Source organism: Phaseolus vulgaris, chromosome 6 (assembly GCF_051622355.1).
Source record: "Phaseolus vulgaris cultivar YP4 chromosome 6, ASM5162235v1, whole genome shotgun sequence".
Classification (NCBI taxonomy): domain Eukaryota; kingdom Viridiplantae; phylum Streptophyta; class Magnoliopsida; order Fabales; family Fabaceae; genus Phaseolus; species Phaseolus vulgaris.
Window position 1 is genome coordinate 37,344,044 of NC_143503.1, and position 23,335 is coordinate 37,367,378.

Consider the following 23,335-nt stretch of genomic DNA (forward strand, 5'->3'; position numbering starts at 1 on the left):
CATACATACAAATATATATACTCTTTCGGCTACGTAATTGTATATTGGGTATTTTTTTTAAAATGTATTATTTTTGTGTAATGAAAATGTAGATACGTACTTAGAACACCGTATTTTTGCTAGAAATTTAAAATCTTATTTTTAATTGATGGAATATATTTCATTTGATAAACGTGGCTTGAATTGTAATATAATTACTTGTATAAACAAAATTTGATCTACTGTATACATACAAATTATCTACACGTGGGTTGAAAAGGTTTCCATTACAAACATGTGTGTATCATAAATGGTGTTGTCTCCTATCTGGTATGCTATGTGGTACTAGACTGAATCTCATTCTGTCACAATTTCACTCTCAAACTATATAAAAAGCCTCTTCTTCTTGAATGCCAAGTTCCAACATAATCACCAGAAAAGAAACATCATGGTCCATTTAGATCACATTTGGAAGTAATTTGTTTTTTTTTTCATAATCCAAATAGTCACATCCGGTTTCCAAACTCCGATTAGCGGCTAGGTAAACGGCTACACGGTATTTCGTCTTAATTTTATCTTTAAAAAACATATCGAAAGATTGAAGGAGAGATAAGTATATAAACTATCATTGACTTCGACTATTGGACAATGTAAGAGTGTATTAAACGTACCGAAACACATTCTCTTTTCTATCGTTAACCAAACAGTATAAATATAACGACAAAATGCATTTACACAAGTTGTATTTAAAAAATAAATCAATAATTCAAAGTAAATTATAATATTCTCTTCAGACCAACATATAAAGTGAGTCTCAAACTTCAAATTAAATTGATTTTGAAAAAAAAGTGGTTAAAATAAATTATTCTTACAAAAGGTGTCTCGGCCTAGAAGTAACTGACTTGTTGATTAATTAGAAGAATTTGAGATTAATAAATAATTAAATACCATTAAGAGTTATTAGGTCTAGTTTAAAAGGTATAATAGAAGACTATAAATAAGACATGACTATCATGATAAAGAGAAATGAGACTTTTCTTGTCATAAACTCACTAGACATTCCTATATCCAAATTAACTTGAGCGTCAAAGGTATTTCATCCTTCGAACATACTTGATGACGAGCATAAGAAGATACAAGACAAAAATCAATCCGTAAGAGACAGTTGGTCTCAATCTCAAATTGTAAGAACACTACTTTGAATTGTATCAATCAAAATTCACATTCCACTAATGTTTAGCTAAAATAAATGCTTAATTTGATTGAAAAAGACTCCCACACATGTGTTAAAATATGTAAACAAAATAATATATTTATAAATAATAATATATTAGAGAAAAAAAAAGATTTAATTTTTTTTTATAGATTATAATCAAATTATGGTTATAATAATATTAGTGTTAATAATTCAGCAACGGGTCGAAAACCCTTGTGCAGCAGACATAATATAAAAGCTTTCGTTTGGAGCTGAATGCGAGAGAGTGAAGGAGAGTGAACAAAGCAAGAACCCTGAGCGGAGGCAGAGGCTGAAGCAGCAAAAGCCGCGGCGGAAGAAGAAGAAGAAGAGAAAGAATCCGATGGCGCAGTCTCTTGAACTCTTGCTGATTCAGTTCCTCATGCCCGACAACGATGCCCGCCGCCAAGCCGAAGACCAAATTAAGCGTCTCGCTAAGGACCCCCAGGTTGTTCCCGCGCTCGTCCAGCACATGCGCACTGCCAAAACCCCCAACGTCCGCCAGCTCGCCGCCGTCCTCCTCCGCAAGAAGATCACCGGCCACTGGGCCAAGCTCTCCCCCCAACTCAAACAACTTGTCAAGCAGTCCCTCATCGACACCATTACCATGGAGCACAGGTACCTGCCTATTCTAGTCCTATCAAATAAACCCTAATCTTTAATTTGTTTCGTTGTCACTTGCGATCATCTGAATTCGAATCATCTTATTGTCGAATTCTGTGCTGTGCAGTCCTCCTGTCAGGAAAGCGAGTGCCAACGTTGTGAGTATCGTTGCGAAGTACGCTGTTCCATCCGGCGAGTGGCCTGATTTGCTGCCTTTTCTCTTCCAGTGTAGTCAGAGTGGACAAGAAGATCATCGAGAAGTAAGTACTTCATCAACTCCGTACTGTTCAGAACTGTGTTATTTTGTTTATGGCGTGCTTGGAAATCCGTGGAGTGGCAAATGAATGTATTGCAATTTATAGTGTAGGAAGGAGGAGCAATGTGAGGGTTGGATTGGTTTCGACATGGGTTCAGTTGTTTGAAATTGAAACTGAAATCCAAACAGAGTTTTATTTTTGGAAATAAAATAATATTGTTCAATTGAATTTATTTATTTAGTAGACTTAGTGATGCTACTGGAGTGGGATTTTAGAGTGACTTTAAGAAGATGGATGATTTTAACTTTTTTTTAAAACTTTTTGTTTCACTTATTTGAATCGTTTGTTGTTTGCATTCTGACGAGCTTAGCATCTAACCAAATTCTGTTTGTTGCTTTTTGGGATGTAAGGTGGCATTAATTCTCTTCAGCTCTTTAACTGAAACAATTGGGAATGCTTTTCGGCCGTATTTTGCAGATCTGCAAGCTCTGCTACTCAAGTGCTTGCAGGACGAGACTAGCAATCGTGTTAGAGTTGCCGCCCTCAAGTGTGTTGATCTCCTTTATCTATCTAATTTTGTCCATATGAAGCAATTATTTTAGTATCCTTTTGTTGTTTGTTGAGAATTATGCCTGTTCTGTCAGGGCGGTGGGGTCTTTTCTGGAATTCACTCATGATGGGGATGAAGTGGTGAGTCACTGCTGTTTCTGTGGTAAAATAAAAGAGAAAAAATTATGTTATTAATGTTTTTCATCTTTTAAGTGTTAGCAAACTATGCTCATTTCATTTCTAGTTAGTGAATGATTTTCATATTGGCTGTAGTAAGTTCATAACTAATACGTTTCATATCAGTGAGAGTTAATTTACTGCAACCAACCCCAGATTAGAACCTTCATAAAGAGGGGGGAAAGGAAGAAATATGCAATAGCAATTTCAGTTGTACAGGACAACAAGTTCAAACTTACTGTATTGATAATATGAATGCATAGTCTTTGTGACTGAATGTTGCGCATGGTAGTATTTAGCACTTGTGTTAGCTGTAGTGATCTTTGCAAGACCAACATGTGTCGACTGAAATAAATTTATGTCTGAGCTCTAAATACTTTTATGATAGGAAGTAATCATCTTTGTATTTCAATCTTTGATGTGCATTATTAATTTGGTATCTATAATGAAGCCAATAGCTTCTAGTTTAGTTTTTCATTTTTGCAAGCTGCTTCTAAAATTGTTACCTAGGCCGCTGGATCAGCATATTGTATATTTTCTCAACTCATAAATTAGCATCTGTGTGCAGATTAAGTTTCGTGAGTTCATTCCAAGCATCTTGAATGTATCACGCCAGTGCATTGCCTCAGGAGAAGAAGATGTTGCCATACTTGCTTTTGAAATTTTTGATGAGCTGATAGAGTCTCCTGCACCACTTCTTGGAGATTCTGTGAAATCTATAGTGCAGTTCTCCCTCGAGGTTTGCTCAAGCCAAAATTTAGAGTCTAATACACGTCATCAGGTTGGTTAGGATCATAAAGTATATCGCTACAACTTTTTATACACTCACTGTTATAGTTGTTTTTCACTCTCTAGGTTCATGTTATTTGCTCCATGTAACAGGCAATTCAAATCATTTCATGGCTGGCAAAGTACAAGTCCAGTACTTTGAAAAAACATAAGCTGATCATACCTATTCTTCAAGTTTTATGCCCTTTGCTTGCTGAATCAACTAATGAAAATGAAGATGATGATCTTGCTCCGGATCGGGCTGCTGCAGAAGTTATCGATACTATGGCTTTAAACATCCCAAAGCATGTTTATCAACCAGTTTTCGAATTTGCTTCTGTAAGCTGTCAAAATGCAAACCCAAAGTTTCGGGAAGCATCTGTTACTGCTTTGGGTGTCATTTCAGAAGGTTGTTTGGAGCCCATGAAAAGTAAACTGGAACCCATTCTCCATATTGTCCTGGGAGCTCTGAGGGATCCAGAACAAATGGTCAGAGGGGCAGCTTCCTTTGCTTTGGGTCAATTTGCTGAGCACCTGCAGCCTGAAATTGTATCCCATTATGAGAGTGTTCTTCCCTGCATTTTAAATGCTCTCGAGGATGCATCTGATGAAGTGAAGGTACACATTGGAGAAGAGAAAGGCTTATCAACACAACTGAATATTACCTTAGATGCTACTTCCAAAACTAAAAGTTAAATAGATTGTCTGCATGTTTTCTAAGCATTACATTTATATTCTTGCAGGAGAAGTCATATTATGCATTGGCGGCTTTTTGTGAGAACATGGGTGAAGACATCCTTCCTTTCCTAGATCCTTTGATGGGTAGACTGTTGACAGCCCTCCAAAATAGTTCCCGAATTTTGCAGGAAACGTGCATGGTATGTGGAAGATTAAGTATGCTGTAATTATTGTCACAATCACAATGTATCAGCTATTGGTTTTTGCTGCTTTTGTATTTAAATTAATATTGTTCACATGACGTTGTTGCAGTCTGCCATTGGTTCTATTGCTTCTGCTGCAGAGCAAGCATTCATTCCTTACGCTGAAAGGGTTTTAGAGTTGATGAAAAGCTTCATGGTGTTAACTAATGATGAGGATCTCCGTTCCCGTGCAAGAGCAACTGAACTAGTTGGAATTGTTGCAATGTCTGTAGGGAGAGTGGGAATGGAGCCGATATTACCTCCTTACATAGAAGCTGCAATTTCTGTAATTGCCTTATCACTTAACACTGTCACTGTCTGCAGTTTATGCCTTTGTTCTAAAATAATTTGAATTTTATTTTTAGGGATTTGGGCTGGAGTATAGTGAGCTTAGGGAGTACACCCATGGATTCTTCAGCAATGTTGCTGAGATTTTGGAGGATAGTTTTGCACAGGTCTGCATAGATTAACTATTCATTCATCCTATATCTTTTTTGCTTACTCTTTACAGTTGAAATTTTGTATTTGTAAACAGTATCTTCCTCATGTTGTGCCTCTCGCATTTTCTTCTTGCAATCTTGATGATGGCTCTGCGGTTGACATTGATGAGTGTGACGATGAAGTTGCTAATGGATTTGGTGGAGTTTCATCAGATGATGAAGCTCATGATGAACCAAGAGTTCGTAATATAAGTATTAGAACAGGTGTGTTGGATGAAAAGGCAGCTGCAACCCAGGCCCTTGGCCTGTTTGCACAGCACACAAAGACTTCTTATGCACCGTATCCTTTGACTGATATTTTTGATAGTCTGGTTCTGACTGATATTTTTGATAGTCTGGTTCTGGTTACTCCTTTCACGACAACAAAATAACCACAATTGTTATGTTTGAATTCTTTAATCATTTTAAGCTACTTGGAGGAGACGCTGAGAATTTTGGTTAAACACTCTAGCTATTTTCATGAAGATGTTAGACTTCAGGCTATCATTTCTTTAAAACGTAAGTGGATCTTTTTGTTCAAAATGTTGTTTTGTTTTTAAAATTATGCATGTTTGTTTCACCTATACCCATTTTCTGCAGTTCTTTGCATTTGTGCATGAGAAGAATCTTTTACTTTTCTTCAATAATTGTTTTGGTTTGTTCAGTGCAAAATGCATTTTCCCATGAATAATATTAATCTGAAAGATGCTGAATTAGACACTCAAGTGTCCCATGATGATGCACTAACCCATCAACTTACGAAAGTAACTAGGAAAAAATGGAAAAATATAATTCAATTGAAGTAAACTGCCCTTTATTGTTTGTGTGCATCATATTTTCATTTTTTCTCATGCAAATATTTATATATGTCCTTCTATATTACTCGGGTTCTCAAATAAATATTGCCATTGATTGCTGATGCATATTGGATTTTAACTGCAGACGCTTTAACTGCTGCCCATACAATCTTCCAAAGTCAACATGTAAGTTTGAAAAAAACCTCCGTGTGTTTAATTTTGCATTTTTTTTCAAAGGTGGATTTTTTTATTTTATAATTTTGTATCTTCCCTATAATCTAGTGAATAAATGTAAAACTAATGACCATTTTGGTTTTCAATTGGAGTAAACCATTATTTTTTTCCCTGAAACTTTAATGTCCTTGAAATTAACAAAACCCTAAATCCTAACGTCCTTGAAATTAACAAAACTTGAAAAAGTCCCTGAAACTGGCTCCTGTCGGCCACATTGGGTTTGGAGAAAGTATAATTAATGAAAACCAGTGGAAGATTGGTATTGCTTGTGTGGGCCTTTTGTATGTGTACCCACTAACCAGACCTGGGATCTGCACTCTTCCTTCTTTCTAATAGGAGTTTTCAAGTACCATGTTAATGGGGGAGCAAGTTGTTCAAGCTTAAATTTGTGAAAATGGTCATGTCTTTGGGTCTTTGACCAATGTTCCTGTGTTCTTTTTATTATCTTAATTTTTTTCTTTATATTGCATAGCCTCCATGCTCGGTTTATGTTTGCTGTAATAACTAGCAATTCATAGCATTTAACATTCCTTCTTTGTTTGGGTTCATATGTGATGTTTTTGTTCCAAAAGAAATCCTAGAAATCTGGAGACTTGCATTGAATTGGTGTAAAAATCTTGTGTAGTTATTCAAGGCATTTAATTCTTTGTAGGAATATGGACATGCTACTGCTTAATGCAGTGTCTTTTGTTCTTTTATTGATGTTAATCATGTTATGATTTGGAACTTTAATCTATATTTCTGAGTCCCTTGAGTACCAATTCTTGAAAACATGTTAGAGTCTCAGCAAGAGGCAATCTGGTCTCTTCCTTCGTTTCCATACTAGTATATTGCATTTAGCTGAAGGGTCACAATGTTAAATGTGTTTCCCAATTTAATGTGGAGGGACACATAGGCATGTGCGTGGCACTGAATGCGTCAAATATCACTGAATGCGTCAAATATCACTGTTAAAGAGTGTTAACTAACGGAGGTGAGATTTTTGGCCAACATGACAAATGGGAGCCAATTTCAATGACTTTTTTGAGTTCTGTTAATTCCAGGCTAAGTTAAGGTGTTACAATTCAAAGACCAAAATGATGGTTTTCTCTTTCAGTTGTGTGGAGATGGCTGCTACATGAGAGCAGATAAAGAAAAGTGTCTTCTCTCATATTTTAAATGTTTGTTCTTTAGTTTGAAGCCTTTCTTTCACAAACACCACAATTGACACTGCCTTTTTTCAGGAAGGAGCTTCTAAAGCCAAAGAACTTCTTGGTGAGAACATCTACTGTAATAATAAAATATTTTGATTTTGTATGTGTTATTAATGATAAGTCATTTCATTCTATCTGTATAACCTATCAAGTCTGCTTGATTCTTCAGATACTGTGATGAGTATTTACATCAAGTCTATGGTTGAAGATGATGACAAGGAAGTGGTTGCTCAAGCATGCACTAGTGTGGCCGACATCATCAGAGATTATGGTTTTGCAACTTTTGAGCCTTGTAAGCCTGCAATTATTTGACTGATCCTTTAGAGTCCTTTTGCTGATGAACTGATGCTAATGTGAGATTTTTATACTTTCAGACTTGGCACAGCTTGTTGATGCAACTTCATTGTTGCTTTGGGAGCAATCTGCTTGTCAACAGATAGAGTCAGACAGTGAAATTGATGATGTTGATAGTGCACACGATGAAGTGCTAATGGATGCAGTGTCTGATATTCTCCCCGCATTTGCAAAGTCCATGGGTGCTCAATTTGCTCCCATTTTGGCACAACTATTTGAACCTCTAATGAAATTTGCAGTGAGTTGGTAACCAATAACTTTTAATATTTTGGAGTAAATTATAAATTAATATATTTACTTTGAAATGCAGAAATCTTCTCGGCCTCCTCAAGACAGGACTATGGTAGTTGCCTGCCTTGCTGAAGTTGCTCAGAACATGGGTTCACCTATTGCAAGCTATGTTGATGTAATTTTTGTTGCTCCTTTTCTTAATCTCTTTCTTTCTTTTTACCTTTTGTGATCTTATTTTAAAGTTACAGTAGGAACTCTGACAAGTGTAATTAATTTGTAATTGATCGTATTATCTTTTTTAGCGGGTGATGCCCTTGGCACTTAAAGAACTAGCATCATCTGAGGCAACTAATAGAAGGAATGCTGCATTTTGTGTTGGAGAGTTGTGCAAAAATGGTCACGAACCAGCTTTGAAGTATCCTTCTTCATGCTACCACCCATTTTATAGTTGCATGATAATCTTTCTGTGTTTTGAGCTAGTTTGCGGGAGAACTATTTATATGATGATTCATGTCAATTTGTATAAATAGTATATGCTATTTGAGATTAAGGTTCTGTTCCACAATGCTTTGCATTTTTCTTAATCCAATACAAGATACTATGACAATATATTACGGGGACTTCATCCCTTGTTTGGTGAGTCTGAGCCTGATGATGCAGTGAGAGACAATGCTGCGGGTGCTGTGGCAAGGATGATCATGGTACACCCTGAATCTATCCCATTAAACCAGGTAATGCACGCTTGATTTGTACGGATTATACTTTCTCAATGAGAACTGTCATGGATTCTAAAATTGGACAGTTCATTGTTCTAATTTCTTTTAAGTTTAATTTTGTTCTGAATACTTTATAGCCAAATGTTAGTGTTTCATGTCTTTGATGCTTTTTACAGGTTCTTCCTGTTTTCATGAGAGTACTTCCATTAAAAGAAGACCGTGAGGAGTCTATGGCTGTCTATAGTTGTATCTCTACATTAGTACTCTCATCTAATCCCCAGGTAATTGTTAATTTTCGAATCTGTTAAAAGTTTCTTTCCTTGTTTTCATGTTTCCTCAATGATAATATTGTACAACCTAATTCTGTTTATCCTTTTTTAAATGTAACGCAGATCCTCTCCCTAGTCCCTGAATTAGTTAATCTCTTTGCTCAAGTTGTTGTGTCACCTGTGGAGACGCCTGAAGTTAAAGCTGTAGTAGGCAGAGCTTTTTCTCATCTAATTTCATTATATGGGCAACAAATGCAACCTCTTCTGAGTAATCTCCCACCTGCACATGCAAACGCATTATCTTCCTTTGCCCAAAGGAGTTGATCGAGCGCAAATTGATAATTTTATGCAAATTTTCACTTGTTTTACTTATCAAGTATGTTCTTGAAGAAATCTCTTGTTAAATAGTTTTAAGTGGAGCTGTTCGGGTCAGGCAGAAGTTCAGTGCCTTTACCAGGTATGCTACTTTTGGAAAATCTTAGCAATTGGTTGACATGAATTGTCATACGAGTTGTATACAAAACCACCTTGGATGTTTGGCTGTCCCTATTTTCTTCTATTAAATATCCCGAATATTGCAGCAACTTCTGAAAACTTGCCCTTTAAAAGGACTTGTACTACTACTTGTTAATTTATAATTCCTTTTGTAGGAAAATATTAGGTAGGTAGAGTTTTCCTTTCAAGACAACATTTTTCAGTTGTTTTCCTTGTCGTTATGTTTTCCTGGAATTCAATTCAATTCAATCAACTACTTACTTTTGATTCTTTACTTTCTGCAGGATGCTGCTGTTCCTCAGTGCCTTCTCATTTTTTTAGGGAGACACTTTCTTCCCCATTTTTTAATTAATTATTTATTGTGCTATTCTTTAGTTTTTAAAGTATATCAATTTTCTTCTGTTCCAAGGTATGAAATTTTGTTTGGTGTGTTTTGTTCACCGGCTTTGGGGGGTTGAGAGTTTGGGTCATTGGGGTTTATGTCTCAACAGAGGTTTAAAGGTATTTGTGATATATTCTACAGTTCTTGGTCAAACCCTGTAATTCATTGATAAGTATTGGATTTCGGAAAAACTTTCGCATTTGGAGCCACTTTGGTTTATGCGCAAATTGCACCTATTTAATTTTTCTGTTATTTTGAAACTGTTGCTGTATAAATCCAACCAGTGTATCTTTCACAAATTTAAATTTTGGAATACTTTTTCAGAAATTGATTCCTGGAAGTGATCAAATTAATTTTGATCTGATTGAGTGTCCCTAGTCCCTGAATACTTCATCTTGTTTCAAGACCTTTTGAAACAGAAGATGTAACATTATGATTGCTTTCTTATTTTTATAATTATAGAACTGTGTAGAATTGTTAAAAATCTAAAAAATATTTGTTGAATTTGACATCTCACCCAAGGGTGATAGAGACTTTAAGTTTATTAAGTTTGGATCATTTTTTTTCTATTTTGATGAGGGAAAACAAAACACAGATCTGCCACCAAGAAAATTCATCTCTCTAGATTCGTGTCATTCGTCAATAAGTCTACCTGTACTATATTCTTGCATAATAAGATTATTGACATCATATGTAACGAAATGTAATGACTTAGTTAATTAACTAAAAAAATGAATTATAAATATGAATATGATAATCACTTTAATAAGTATTCGTGGATTTTGACTTTTCACTGCTTAAGAAATGCAGTTTTTAGACATTGTTTTAGGTGGGAGATTGTGTTTGGGTGTTTGGTTTTAACCCTATATGTTTATATTATTATTCAGAACACTTTACTTAAACTTTCTCATATTTGGAGACAATAGGTGCCTTGTTAAGAAAGGGTAAAGAAAAATATTTTTCTAAAATTTGATCCATTTTAAACTTAGTCTTTTAAACTGTGGTCTCCAAAAGATTAGTCTCACTTGGCCTTGGATGTCCAATGATTCATTATTTATACTTAACAAATGATTCTCCATTATAATTGTTTTGGTGTAAATAAATTTGATCTTATTTTATTTTTATATTATTATTTTATTTTAGTTACTGTCATTTTATAATTACTTAAATTTAAAATTAAAAAAAGTCAATATTAAATTTAAAAAATTGTTTCAGATACATGCATTACATTTATTATTTATTATTTGAAAATAATGAGTCAAAACGTAATTGAACTTTTAATTGAAACGTGGTATTTTAATTGAAACGTGGTATGATGGGTAATTACTTTAACTTTATGTGATAAAAAGACACCTATTTTAACTTTCTGTGATAAAAAGACACCGTAAAAAAAACTTTGAGAGAAGTGTGAAAAAAAAAGACTGAAATGAAAAAATAACAAAAAAAAGAGAGAAAAAAAAATTAAAGAAGAAATATAAACCAAAAAAAACTTAGTTTGTTTTTTATTTTTGACAAACTAAGGTATTTTTTATTGAACTAATTTCATTATTGTTATTTTGTTCTAATGAATCAATGAAGGTGGTATAAATTTTGATTTTTAATTGCTAATTGTCCTATTTTTATTTTACTGTGTTTTCATTTTTGTAAAGCAGAATATTGCAGAGCATTCAAATTTTTACACAGTTATCTTAATGTTATTGTTGATGTGGGAGTCTACGAGGATGACTGCCGATACGACATTGTAGAGAAGAGAAAAAAAATTGATTATAAAATAGATATTTTCTTAATATTTTTTTATGGGAGTTTCTCTTTTTAATTTTCTTATTATCCTTTTCATTATTATATTTTTTTTTCTTTTAGTTTTATATTAGTAACAAATCAAAACGAAATTGTTAAATTGGTTAGAAAATAGATATTTTTTTAAAATTTGTTATTAGAGTTTCTATTTTTTTTTATTATTATTATTTATTTTTAATTTTATATTAATAACAAATCAAAATTAGTGATTTAAAAAAAGAATGAAACAAAAATTGCTCTAATTATTATTCTGTTATAAATTTAAATTTATTTAATATAACAATAATATATATAATAATATTAAAAATAGAAATACGAATAATAATTATAAAAAAGTTGTTGTTATATTTTTTTTGTTAGTAAGAGTAAAAATATGTAATAGTTGTGTAGTTAGGCTTTCCATGGAAGAAAATTCTTGTCCAGTTTAAAATTAATCCTGAATGATTTAAATATGGTTTCATGGCACAGATAATTATAATATCCTATAAAAAGATATTGTAAGATACAATACTTTTTTAGAAAATATATATTTTTATTCTTATCAAACAATTCTTATCAAACATAGAGTACATAATTAAAATAACTATAAATAAACAAATTTTAAATTAATTTGTTTTTATTTAAGTACACATAATTTTGTAAAATAAGCTTACCTATTTGTTCATCGCAAATATAAATTAATTAAGATTTTGATAATGTGTTTTTGCACTTTGAGTCGCATGTTTAAGAATTCAAAATAAATATTGATTGAAAGATAAAAAAAACCTTTTAAATTTTTAATAAACTTAAACACATTCACATTCAAGCAATCAGATGCTAAAAAATGTTTTTAATAAAATAAACACATTTTTATTTTTTATGTGTTTTTCTGATATATTTAGTTTAAAAATAGTCAGTTTTAAGCTTTATAAATAAGGTAATTCTTTCTACTTCTTAAACAAGTTGTTACATGAAAATAATTATTTCAGAAATACTCATTTAAAGTTTAATCAATTAAGTATTTATCAACTCTTCTCCTAAGTTTATTTTCTTTTGACTATGACAAAAAAAGCCTTTTTGAAACCCCGACACAATTTTTTTTTATCAATTATTTTTTACTCTGTCATTTTAAATTATATTTTAATATTCTAAAGTATTAATAACAAGAAATAGTTTTGTAACACTATAAATTTTTTTATTGTAAATGCAATTCCATGCTCTTAATATTTACTAATTTAAAGTTCTATATCTAATATAGTTTATATTTGTTTATTTTTTTAATTTAAAAAAATCAATCAATTTCTTCAATTTAATAAATGTAATAATATAATAATTTAATATATTGAAATTTAATTTTAATTATTAATGTGTGTAGATTACAAATTCTACCGGACATGAATTAAAATTCTTAATATTTATTTTATTAAGACTAACGAAAATATATGTATCCGTATTTTTAATTTTTATCATTTATATATATATATATATATATTTTATGTATAATATTTAAATTTATATTTTTTAAAATAATAAAAAATTCAAATGATAAGAAGAGATAACAACTAAACCAATAACTAAATGATAAGAAGGAATAACAACTAAAACAAATGATAAGAAAAAATAACAACTAAATTAAATGATAAAAAAAAGATAAAAACTATAATTTTTTATAAAGATAAAGATATGAAAAAAATATTTGATTCAGGTCGTATGAATTATTTCACCTTTAAAAAATTGTTTCGTTCTTTTACAAAGTACTCCATATTTAAAATTTAAAATTAATAATTATTTTTTACAAAATAACATTATATTAGTTTTTTTTTTTTAAAAAGTTTTTAATTAATTATAAAAATAATTAGTTATTTAATAGTATTTAAAAAATAAGAAGTGATTAATTATTTATCACTTTAAAAATTAGAGATTTGATTGAAATTTGTATCAACAGTGAAATAAAATAAAATAAAATAAAAAATTAATCCTAAAGATAAAAATAGTATTGATTAAATTAGAGATAGATTATGGAGAGTAGAATGAAACAAACACGGGATTGTCTTATTCCATATCTGATTAGGTATTACTTATTCCCTTCACCAAACATGGCAGACCCTCACCACCAGATATGAAAACAACTTCAATTCCTTTTCACTGTTCCTATTCCTCTCTCTCTCTCTCTCTCTCTGATCGTAATTCCTCGTGGGAAACGTGCACACGATGAATTTGAAATTCACTCCTTCGATACAAAACCTTTGATTTTTCATCATTCTTCCGCCAATTTTTCTTCTCTTCATTTTCATTTCTATTCTCCACCGCGCCATGGATCCGGAGCAGACCTTCATTCGCGTTCAGGAGAGGTTTTCGCAGATGCTCACGCCCAAAGTCAGAGTTGCTCTGGAGTATCTCTACCTATTTATTGCCATAACCTTGTTCTGTATTCTCGTTGTTATGCACGCCAATTACGTTCAGCAGGTATCTGTTCAATTTCAGCTTCTTCTCCTCTTCTAGGGCTTTCGATTATTTGCCTGTTCTGTCGCTGTGTTTAATGCTGTTTATGTGTGAGTGTTTTTAAGAGAATTTATTTTTGATGACTTTTGAATGCTTGAATATACCTTAAAATTAGACGTATAATCGTGAACTGTAATTGGGAGAAGGTGAAGTAAGCAGCATTGGAACCAGAATATTAGTTTGTGAGGTTTTATGGTGATTATTAATAATGAGTGTTTCCGTAGAGTGGATTCCTAGTCAGGAATAGGCTTTGGGTTGTTTGTTATCCGTGAAAAAGCTTATAGTAATTGTTAGTAAGTTGGGGTGCAATGTTGGGAGTTGACTTATTCATTTAGGGCTGCTCTTGCTATATTGATGACGTTCTGTAGGCCCAGAGTTTTGACCAGAATGCAATTGGTTATGTTAATGGAATTGCTAGATGCACAGGAGTTCTTAAATATTTTGCTTCTTTACCGCATGAACTTCTCATGATTCCTTGTCTAAATGTTAAAGCTGTAGGTCCAAATGGTATCCCTATTGAAAGTTTGGAAGTGTATTAGAGAGAAAGGTTTCATTTGGGTCACTAAATTTTAATTTCTCAATGAAATTTTGAGATCTAAGAAAATGTCAGATGAGTGAAGTACACTCTGGTTCCTATATTTAATGACATAGGAGAGGTTTAAAATTGTGCTAACTGCATATGTTGTCTAGGCACGAAATTAATGAGTTACACTATGAAATTATGGGAAAATGTGATTGAGCATAGAATAAGAGACGAAATAAGGATTGCAAATAATCAATTTGGTTTTATGCTATGGATTGCAACAGAAGGCATTTACCTATGAGATTAATTAAAAGGTACCAAAGTAAAGAAAGAGACTCACATATTGTTTTTTAAATTTATTGACTTGGAAAAACTTATGATCAGGTACCAAGAGAAGTGTTGTGGAAGATTTTGGTGAAGAAAGGTGTTCGCTTGGCTTATAGCTTACAAGTCATGTATGAAAAGATAAATTACAAGTGTGAGAACCCCAAGAGGTGGGACTAAGGACTTTACTGTAGGGATAAAATTATGTCAAGGCTTAGCCTCAGCCCCTACTTGTTTAATCTAGTTTTGGATATGCTTATCAAGGACTTGGAACGAAAATTTCCCAATTGCTTGCCTTTTGCGGATGAGATAATATTGATTGAAGAAAGGTAAGTATTTAGAGATTGAAATAATAGGGTTTTTACTTAAGAGTACAAGGCATAGTAGTGTTATTAAAGTCAGCTTGGCCCAATTGATTGGACTGGATACCAGCCTGGCACATCTCTGAATCACATTCACAACTACACTACTCTAATTAACAAAGCAAAACAGAAATAGCAGTGAAAAGCAACCAGTTTGAATTGAACATTGAACCTTCTATTCAGTAGGTGTGCATAGCTTACTAGTAAGCCCACTGCATAATTTGTTATGTGTGATGCAACTGTAAATATTCACATATATACGTGTGTGTTCTGATTATGTCATTGAAATTTTTTTAATAGATGAAAAGAATATGAATCGGAAAGTAAAAATGGGAGATGTCATATAATTGCAACAGATGAAAAGAATGTCACCCGAAAGTAAAAATATGAGATTGGTTTCTAAGTTAAAATACTTGAGATCAGTAATAATGGAAAAATTAACGAGGATATGACACTCAAGATAAGCAAGGTGACTAAAATGGAGAAAGATCTCATGTGGTTACTTGGGATCACAAAGTACCTTCCGAACTTAGTTAATTTTATTGTATTGATGTATGTCTCATTTTTACATCTATATCCTCATTTAACGTGCAAGTGTACAGGGTTGGGTTGGGGGGACCACTGCTTCCAATGTGTGAGTGAAAAAAGAGATTGAGAGATATGAGGGTAACTTGGTAATATTTACCTTGCATGACAGTATTATAAATGAAAAACTTGTAGATTCAACTTCATTTTTTAAGAAAAGAATGTTTAGTTTCTTAAATGTTTTTCTTCTCTATGTGAAGCCTGGGTGTTCAAGTGAGCTATCTGGAGTAGTGACATCAGAAGCCCAACTTATTCAGATTAAGGTACTATATATTGCCTTCCATTCTTTAATGCACATTCTAAATTTGTGCTTTTAAAAGTTTTTCTCTATGAATTGGACTACGTGAACATATGTTGGCTATTATGCTATAAGAAATTAAGCATAGATTTGTTTTAAACTTATCTCCCCATATATAAACCTCTGAAATTGCCAGTTTCCTTCATCGTTCATTTTGGTAGCTTCAAATATCATACATCATGGTTTAACTATTATTTGGGAGACATTTTCTATGTTCATTTGGTTGTTTTGCTGTTTGCATGACACCTGAATTCCTTGTTTTAGATAACTAGTGCCGGCCTGTGGTCTCATAATGATTCTGAATCAAACAGAATAGATCCTCCTGAAACAGAAGTTGTAAAAGATAAAACGGAGTTTTCCGATGCCAGTGGAGATAAGTTTACATTTTTGGCTTCCAAGTTTTGGTGGAACTGGATTGGTTTAGGTTCTAGGAGAGGAAAATTGGTATTCAAATTTTGGAAAACTGACACTGAGTTTCTTGAACAACAAGCTGAAACCTCCACAAGTAATCAAAACACCTGGTCTGTGGTTGAAGATGCTGTCATCAAAATTGATAAGGAGGAGCCACCAAAAAGTTTTACTTTATCTGCCAAAGAGACATTAAAAGCAGCTATTATACATTTTGTTAAAAAGTGGTATAGGCGTATCTCATTTATTTGGAGGCATGCAATGCAGATTATTGGAAGTTTCCAGAAGCTGTGGGTTAGTAGAATTATATTAGTTTTTGGCGCTTGATTAGACTATATATGTTATGCTGATGCGTTTTGTTTCTAGCCAGAATTTATAAAATTTAAGTTAATTTCAAATATACTTAAAGCTCTACTAAGCTTTGAATTTTCAAGTGTAGAATATTGCTGGTGTACACCTAAATCTTGATATTCCCAAATGGATGCATATCCTTCGTTTGGACAAGCTTAACACTAATGCAGGTAATTACAATATTTTCCTCTTGTTTAAATTATAGGTTGCCCCAAGTGGCATATATAAATTAGGAAATGTGCTTGTTGGGTTTCCTTTCAATTTTTTAAGAAGTCTCTAGCTGCGTGTCTTAAATAGAAAATGGGTTTAGGTAATTGTTTTATTCCTTATAAAGCGGGAGAGTGGGTTTTTTGTAGTTTTGATCTGAATTTTATATATTATCCAAATTAAAACTACATGAGGCAGAAAAGGAAGAGTCTTGTTACAAACTTATGTTGGTTTTTATTTCATCAAATATTAGACCTAGAAGTCAATAGCTTTTGCACTGTGTTTCTCACTTGGTAAATTTCACGTGCTGGATAAATGTTGCTAGCTTAAAAGTGGGCTCCTTATGCATTTTTAGATATTTAGAATCTATTTACTCGGGGAAATTAATTAGGAAACATGAAAGACTTTTTATGTTTTATTGTCTTCTAATAGAAATTTTTTAAGTATAATATTGAAAATAATTAATTTCTGACCCTTTGTAATTTGCAATATGAAGTTGTGATAAATGAATGTGTATAGTTTTTATCTGATTCCCTCCTCTCTATTTGTTTCTCACACTCTATTATGTTTGTACTTTTGTTGAATAAGTTTTGTTTTCAATTTCAGTGCATTGGCTTAAAAAGAAAGCCAAGTTATTTGAACCTACATATCTATATACTATGGAAAAGGTATGTAATTCTTTTGTTTTCAATTGTTAAGTTGATTAGGACTGAACTTTCTAAAAGATAGTACCTATTTCTTGTATTTCTGAAATATATTGTCAGTTTGTTGAAGCTAGTTTTGATGTTGCTTCTGTAATTTATCCAAAACTTCTATTCTCTATAGTTGGCTGTGTTATCTTATTCTGCAGGGATATTTCTTGTTACCTGAAAGTGCTAAGTCTCATCATAATATACGTACTGTAAATGTTAGCATATCAGCTTGGCACTCCTGCTTCGGAAACAAGTAAGAATAAGTATTAGCATGATTATATTATTTCAATCTAGAAAGTGACAAATCATCTTCAATTGAAAGCTAATTTTAAATGGTTTTGATATGGCGGAATGTAATTTGAACTAAATTGTTTTGCTGATGCTCATGATTTCATTGATGTTATATGGAAGCATTTAATATTTTATTAAGATTTTACCATGTATATTTCAATTGAATATATTTTTTTTATTTTTAGGTGGCAGCAACTACTCATAAACAGATTTGTCGGATATGATACAATCTTAATCAATAGTTTATTGAGTTCTCCTGGTCAAGGTAACTGCCTGTTTTCTGGATAAATAGTTGTCCACTAACAGCTGCTTTGAACATTATCGTCCACACACTTGGAACTTTCAGGATTTAATTACGTGGCTCAAATTCTTGTGGACTTAATGGCAGGTTATCTTTATAACTATCAAACGAAGGAATTCTATAACCTTAGTTATGCACAAGAAGTTCCCGAAGGCCCAGCTAGGTTTGGAGGTTTGTTGATTTATCCTTTTTTTTGGTTGAGCACTCCATATTGAAGCGATTGTCTTCATGGTCTCAATTTCAAATTGACCTTTTCCTGTTTGCTCAATAATCTCAGTTGGCCTTGTAAGGGGACTTACAGCATATAGCTCATTGGTTGAATTCAATTTTTTAGATTAGCTTGATCCAACATTCCTCAAAGTACCTAACTACCAAGCTCTTTTGGAATGAATCAGTTTACAGATTGAGAATAGAAATTCATATTATGACATTTTAAAATAACTTCATTACTGGATGTTGACTTGTGAGATGCAATATAGAATTACTTCGGAAGTTTAATTTTATACGATTTGGACTCTCAAGGATAAGGCCTTTAGGAGTGCCATGCATCTTCATTACGTTACTTTTGAGTGTAGTTTGGAAGTGTGTTAAATTGGGTGGGGGTATTCAAGGTACATGTTATGAAGATGTTAGATCACTGGTTGAATGGATTAAACAAAAAATGACGCACCCTTAAACAAAGTTGTTTAAGTGGAGGAATGTTGAGCAATGAAATGCAAAAGATTAGAAGAAAAACTGAGCAAGAATAACATGTAAATTCTACAGAAAGATGGGGTGGCTAAATTTGTGAAATAAGGCATTTCTGTCCACTGGGTAGCTATATCTTTAGATCTTAGAAAAAATATTGTAAAAAATATGGCTCTTCAGCCTCTTTCTACCCCAAATTGGTTGCCTCTTTCAAATGACTGACATTAATTCTGAGAATTTTTTTCCTTCAGAAAGTTTAAATATATAATTGTTTCTTTCTTTTTGTTTGCTTTTGCAGTTTGCATTATATTATATTCTGTGATGTAAAATGTAATTCAGAACTTCTATTGTTGGCTTGTAACATGTATCATTTTGCCTGTGCAGACTACCTTGTAACGAAGTGTGGCGTGCTTATGATGTCCTTGTTTGTGTTTTTTACTACCACAATGTCAGTGTCATTTACATTAAGAGAAACACAGACTCGCATGCTGAAATTCACAGGTAGGAATTGTTTGTTCATTATACAGAGGTTTCATTGTGTGAAAACTGATTTGGTGATTCCTGTATCCCATGTATTAATTGCTTGCTTTTAAATTCACCTAAAATAAATTTAGAGGAAATCAGTTAGGGTTTGTTTGGTATAGGGGAGGGAGAGGGACAGAATTAGTTTGGTAGGTTTGGTCGAGAGAGGAGAAGGGGAATTAATTTTAAAAAATGGGGGAACCCTGCTCTTGAGACCATGATAAAATTCAGAGAGGATGATTCATGTAACAGAGAATAAGCTGTATTATTGATTCTGTAAATGTTAGTTTCAAGTAATAGAAATCAATGAGAGAAGGTTATTGGTGCATTAGAAGACATTGCCATTGAACATGAATCAACAGACGTGGGCACGGATTGAAGTGGATAAGCATAGTTGGAAGAAAAATCCGAGCACATTGATAGAATTCAGACAGAAAAAATTATTCATGTGACTGAAAATACACTGTACAATTGATTCTGTAAATCTCAGTTTCAACTGACTGAAATCATCTATTTATATATGACAGACACTGACTATGGGCCAGCTGATAAGCTTGGCCCAGATTTCTAACAAACGCCAATCAGAGAGAGAAAAAAGGAAGTACAGTGCAATCATTAAGTTGATCTCTAGTGCTATTTTCTAATAGTGATTGGAAGGTTTATTCAAAAAAGGTCACTCATCCACCAAGTCTAACGGATAAACTGTGCTAACTATAAAAGTAGTCATTTGCCAGTATCAAATATGCCAATGTTGTTCGTAGTTTTGCCATACTTACTGCAAATGGGATAAGATTAGTGTTTCACCTCTGCTAGTCTTTACAGTTCAGCTTCAGCACCATGCTCGGCATCGCCTTCCAACATTTCAGCTGATCTTTGTACATGTGATTGAATCACTAGTTTTTGTTCCTGTAAGCACTGGTTATAATAGATTTACTCTTGTCAATAATTTCTATTTGCATTGCCTTGTGTTTGTGCTATTTATTATTCTATTAATTTTGCTGATAAATTGCTTATTATTTTTGCAGATTATGATTGGGATTCTGTTTTTTCTCTTTGAGTTTTATGATGATCAGCTTCTTGCCTTCATGGTTTTGATTCTTGTCTGGTTGTGTGAACTTTTTACTCTTATTAGGTAATTCTCTCTCTCTGGATTGTGTAAGTAATAAAGTATTATTAAGACAGCGAGTGTGGTGGATTTGTCACTAAACAATTATTTTTGGTTCTAAACCGGTTTGGACTTGGTTGTTTTCTTAAGTCGATGCAAGTGGGTCATTAAGTTGCATATTTATCCAATTCAATTAGCCTGTACTGTATTGTGAGCTAGTCATTTATTGAATCATCAGTTTACTATTTTTTTAGCTTTTGGTCATTGGACTACTCTTCCCTTCAGAGGGCAAGTCCAAATGTGCTTTGCCAAATTTTGGATTGGTTAAAAGGGATGCAACTGTAGCAAAACTAACTTTTATTTTTCATGGATAACCAAAATTCATGAATTGATTAATGTGATGATTGTATTTAACTATCACACGATTAATCTGATAACTTACACTGTTAGCACGTGTATCCTTAATCAAGAAGGTTTATCAAAGAAATAAGGATGGGCCCAATAAAAGAAGTGGATCAGCCTCTGTTAGTTAGTTAAGCTTGTAATCTGCTTGAATAGTTAATTTGTTAGGATGTGATAAGAAGAGATGAAGGTAGAGGAATGGTGTTGATCAGTTTGTTTTGGGATTCCCGGGGAAGGAAGCTATATAATCATATCTCTTCCTCAAGCAAGTTCCTTGATCCTTGACCAAGGGGGATTTGGGATCACACTAATCAAATTTCTACATTTTTGTTCTTTTTGTTAAAGATGATTGTTATTGTATTGTACAACTTTCATAAAGCTTCTTTTTGGGTCTATGTACCTAGTCTAAGGGTTAGGTGCGCTTTGAAGAGCATGATCCAACCCTAGCAGTCACGTGACCAAACACATTTATCAGCTCTAACAACTAACTTGCAAACATTCTCACTAAGTCCTTGAGAGGGTTTAAAATTCAGTTTATATGTTCCAAGCTTGGTGAATACAATTTATATGCTCCAGCTTTATGGAGAGTATTAGAATTTTGATTGTTATTGCATTTTTTCACAAAACTGCTTTTTGGGTGTATGTACCAAGTCTAAGGGTTGAGTATTATAGGATATAACTTTTCCTTGTAATGTACTCTCATCACTCTTAATACATCAGCTGTAACTCATTGATTTTTCATCACATCCAAATTCAAGTCTTTTAATATCTGGACTAATACCTTAGATACATTTTCATACACATTTTTTGGGTTGTGGTCCCACGAATGATGGTTATCTAATATGACCGTGTTCATTGTAAACTTGCAGCGTCCGAACACCAATATCAATGAAGTTCTTTCCTCGGTTCTTTTTGCTGTATTTCCTGGTCTTCCACATATATTTCTTCTCTTACGCTTATGGTATGCCCATAATGTTGTGCATTTTTTTGGTTTAGTTGGTTTAAATTAATTTTATTTGGAAATAATGAATTTTAAAATTTCAGGCTTTTCATATTTGGCGCTCTCTACAACTGCAGCTTTTATGCAACACCTTATCCTGTACTTTTGGAATCGATTTGAGGTAACCAGTGATGATTATTGGCTTATTACAAATCCTTATATTTTTCTTTCCGCTTGGGTTTTTGAATATTTTTTTGTTTGTGGTGGAAATGAGAGTAGGGGGTTTGAAGGAGAGCCTCAAGTTGACTTAATTTGTAGCAAGCTTGACTCATGACATGATATATATGTTCCAGTTTGAGGGAAGTGGAAAAGATATGATTTGATCTTAATAATTAGGGAAATATGTACAGATGATAACAAGGGATATTTTCATTATTAGGTTTTCCTATATTATACTTTGTATGATTATAAATAAGGGATTTACATGTATGATTAAGATACTCAATTCACAAAAGAGAAACTCTTTAGTTTCGAAATATTTTCATTATAAATTTTCTCACGTTTACTTTACTGAAATTTAACTAACACTTTGTTTGTTACTATTAGGTACCAGCACTGCAAAGGTACATGCAAAATAGACGGTCGCAGCTTCAACAACACCCAGATTTCCACATTACCTCTTCCACCATTCTTGCATCAACGTTACACATCACAAGATTGAACACAAGAAACCAGGGTTTAAACAACACAGATCTCCCTGCTGGATCAGGATTGAGACCTGGTTTTGATCAATCAGTGCCTCAAAATGGAGCAGGAGTTGTTGGCGACCCTCAAGCCCGATCAGAAAATAATCAAGACAGGGTTGCGAACCAGGCACAGATTCCTCAGCAAGCTGGACCAGCAGAAAGGGGTCCCAACCCTGGATCCATGAATTCATTCAGTTCTTTGTTATTATGGATCTTAGGAGGTGCTTCCTCTGAGGGTCTGAACTCATTTTTTTCCATGTTCAGAGATGTGAGAGAGCAAGGACAAGTTTTCAATGAAACACCCGGTGCTGCTGGGGATGAGAACCGTGATAATCAGGATAATAATGACAGATAGCGGTGAAGTGGATGGAGGAGAACTTGTTAATATAGGAACAATCAATGTACGTACATCAGATCATATACTGGACTGCTCTGTCCAAATCATAAACCTAAACACGTTTGTATAATATATATTCTTTTTCTTTATAGTTTTTGCTTTATAAATGCTTCAAAGTTATGCGTGTTCTGTTTCTTTTACCCTATCGATTCAATCAGTATAAAGGGAACACTTGGAAGAGTTTATTTTATCTTCTAAAAGTAATTAATAGCTTTTTAAATATATTTCAATCACTTCTACGGCTAAACTTGTAAATTAATTATTTTATAAAGACTTACG

General features: G+C 33.0%; 2 protein-coding genes across 4 annotated transcripts; both read left to right on the forward strand.

The window, feature by feature from the left end:
- The first annotated feature begins 1,375 nt into the window (after positions 1–1,375).
- Positions 1,376–9,846, forward strand: LOC137832879 (ARM repeat superfamily protein). 2 transcript variants are annotated; one of them, XM_068641261.1, is made up of 21 exons: positions 1,376–1,831; positions 1,944–2,076; positions 2,484–2,620; positions 2,718–2,763; positions 3,368–3,580; positions 3,682–4,185; positions 4,311–4,445; positions 4,558–4,773; positions 4,853–4,942; positions 5,023–5,267; positions 5,397–5,485; positions 5,909–5,949; positions 7,221–7,251; positions 7,360–7,482; positions 7,565–7,782; positions 7,855–7,950; positions 8,078–8,190; positions 8,371–8,506; positions 8,668–8,772; positions 8,884–9,217; positions 9,540–9,846. In XM_068641261.1, exons 1-20 carry the CDS (start codon positions 1,557–1,559, stop codon positions 9,082–9,084), a joined length of 3,147 nt encoding a protein of 1,048 aa, XP_068497362.1. In that variant the 5' UTR covers positions 1,376–1,556; the 3' UTR covers positions 9,085–9,217; positions 9,540–9,846. The 2 variants fall into 2 exon arrangements, with proteins under 2 accessions (XP_068497362.1, XP_090159552.1); XM_090303426.1 differs by having other exon boundaries at positions 1,396–1,831; positions 2,551–2,620.
- A 3,599-nt stretch (positions 9,847–13,445) lies between these two features.
- Positions 13,446–23,147, forward strand: LOC137832880 (S3 self-incompatibility locus-linked pollen protein). 2 transcript variants are annotated; one of them, XM_090303427.1, is made up of 15 exons: positions 13,446–13,879; positions 14,823–15,091; positions 15,910–15,972; positions 16,272–16,709; positions 16,855–16,936; positions 17,580–17,641; positions 17,824–17,918; positions 18,142–18,221; positions 18,345–18,428; positions 19,329–19,445; positions 20,289–20,374; positions 20,492–20,598; positions 21,843–21,934; positions 22,018–22,094; positions 22,520–23,147. In XM_090303427.1, the coding sequence occupies exons 4-15, from the start codon at positions 16,677–16,679 to the stop codon at positions 23,012–23,014; spliced, it is 1,410 nt and encodes a 469-aa protein (XP_090159553.1). In that variant the 5' UTR covers positions 13,446–13,879; positions 14,823–15,091; positions 15,910–15,972; positions 16,272–16,676; the 3' UTR covers positions 23,015–23,147. The 2 variants fall into 2 exon arrangements, with proteins under 2 accessions (XP_090159553.1, XP_068497363.1); XM_068641262.1 differs by lacking the exon at positions 14,823–15,091 and having other exon boundaries at positions 13,451–13,879.
- Positions 23,148–23,335: the final 188 nt, after the last annotated feature.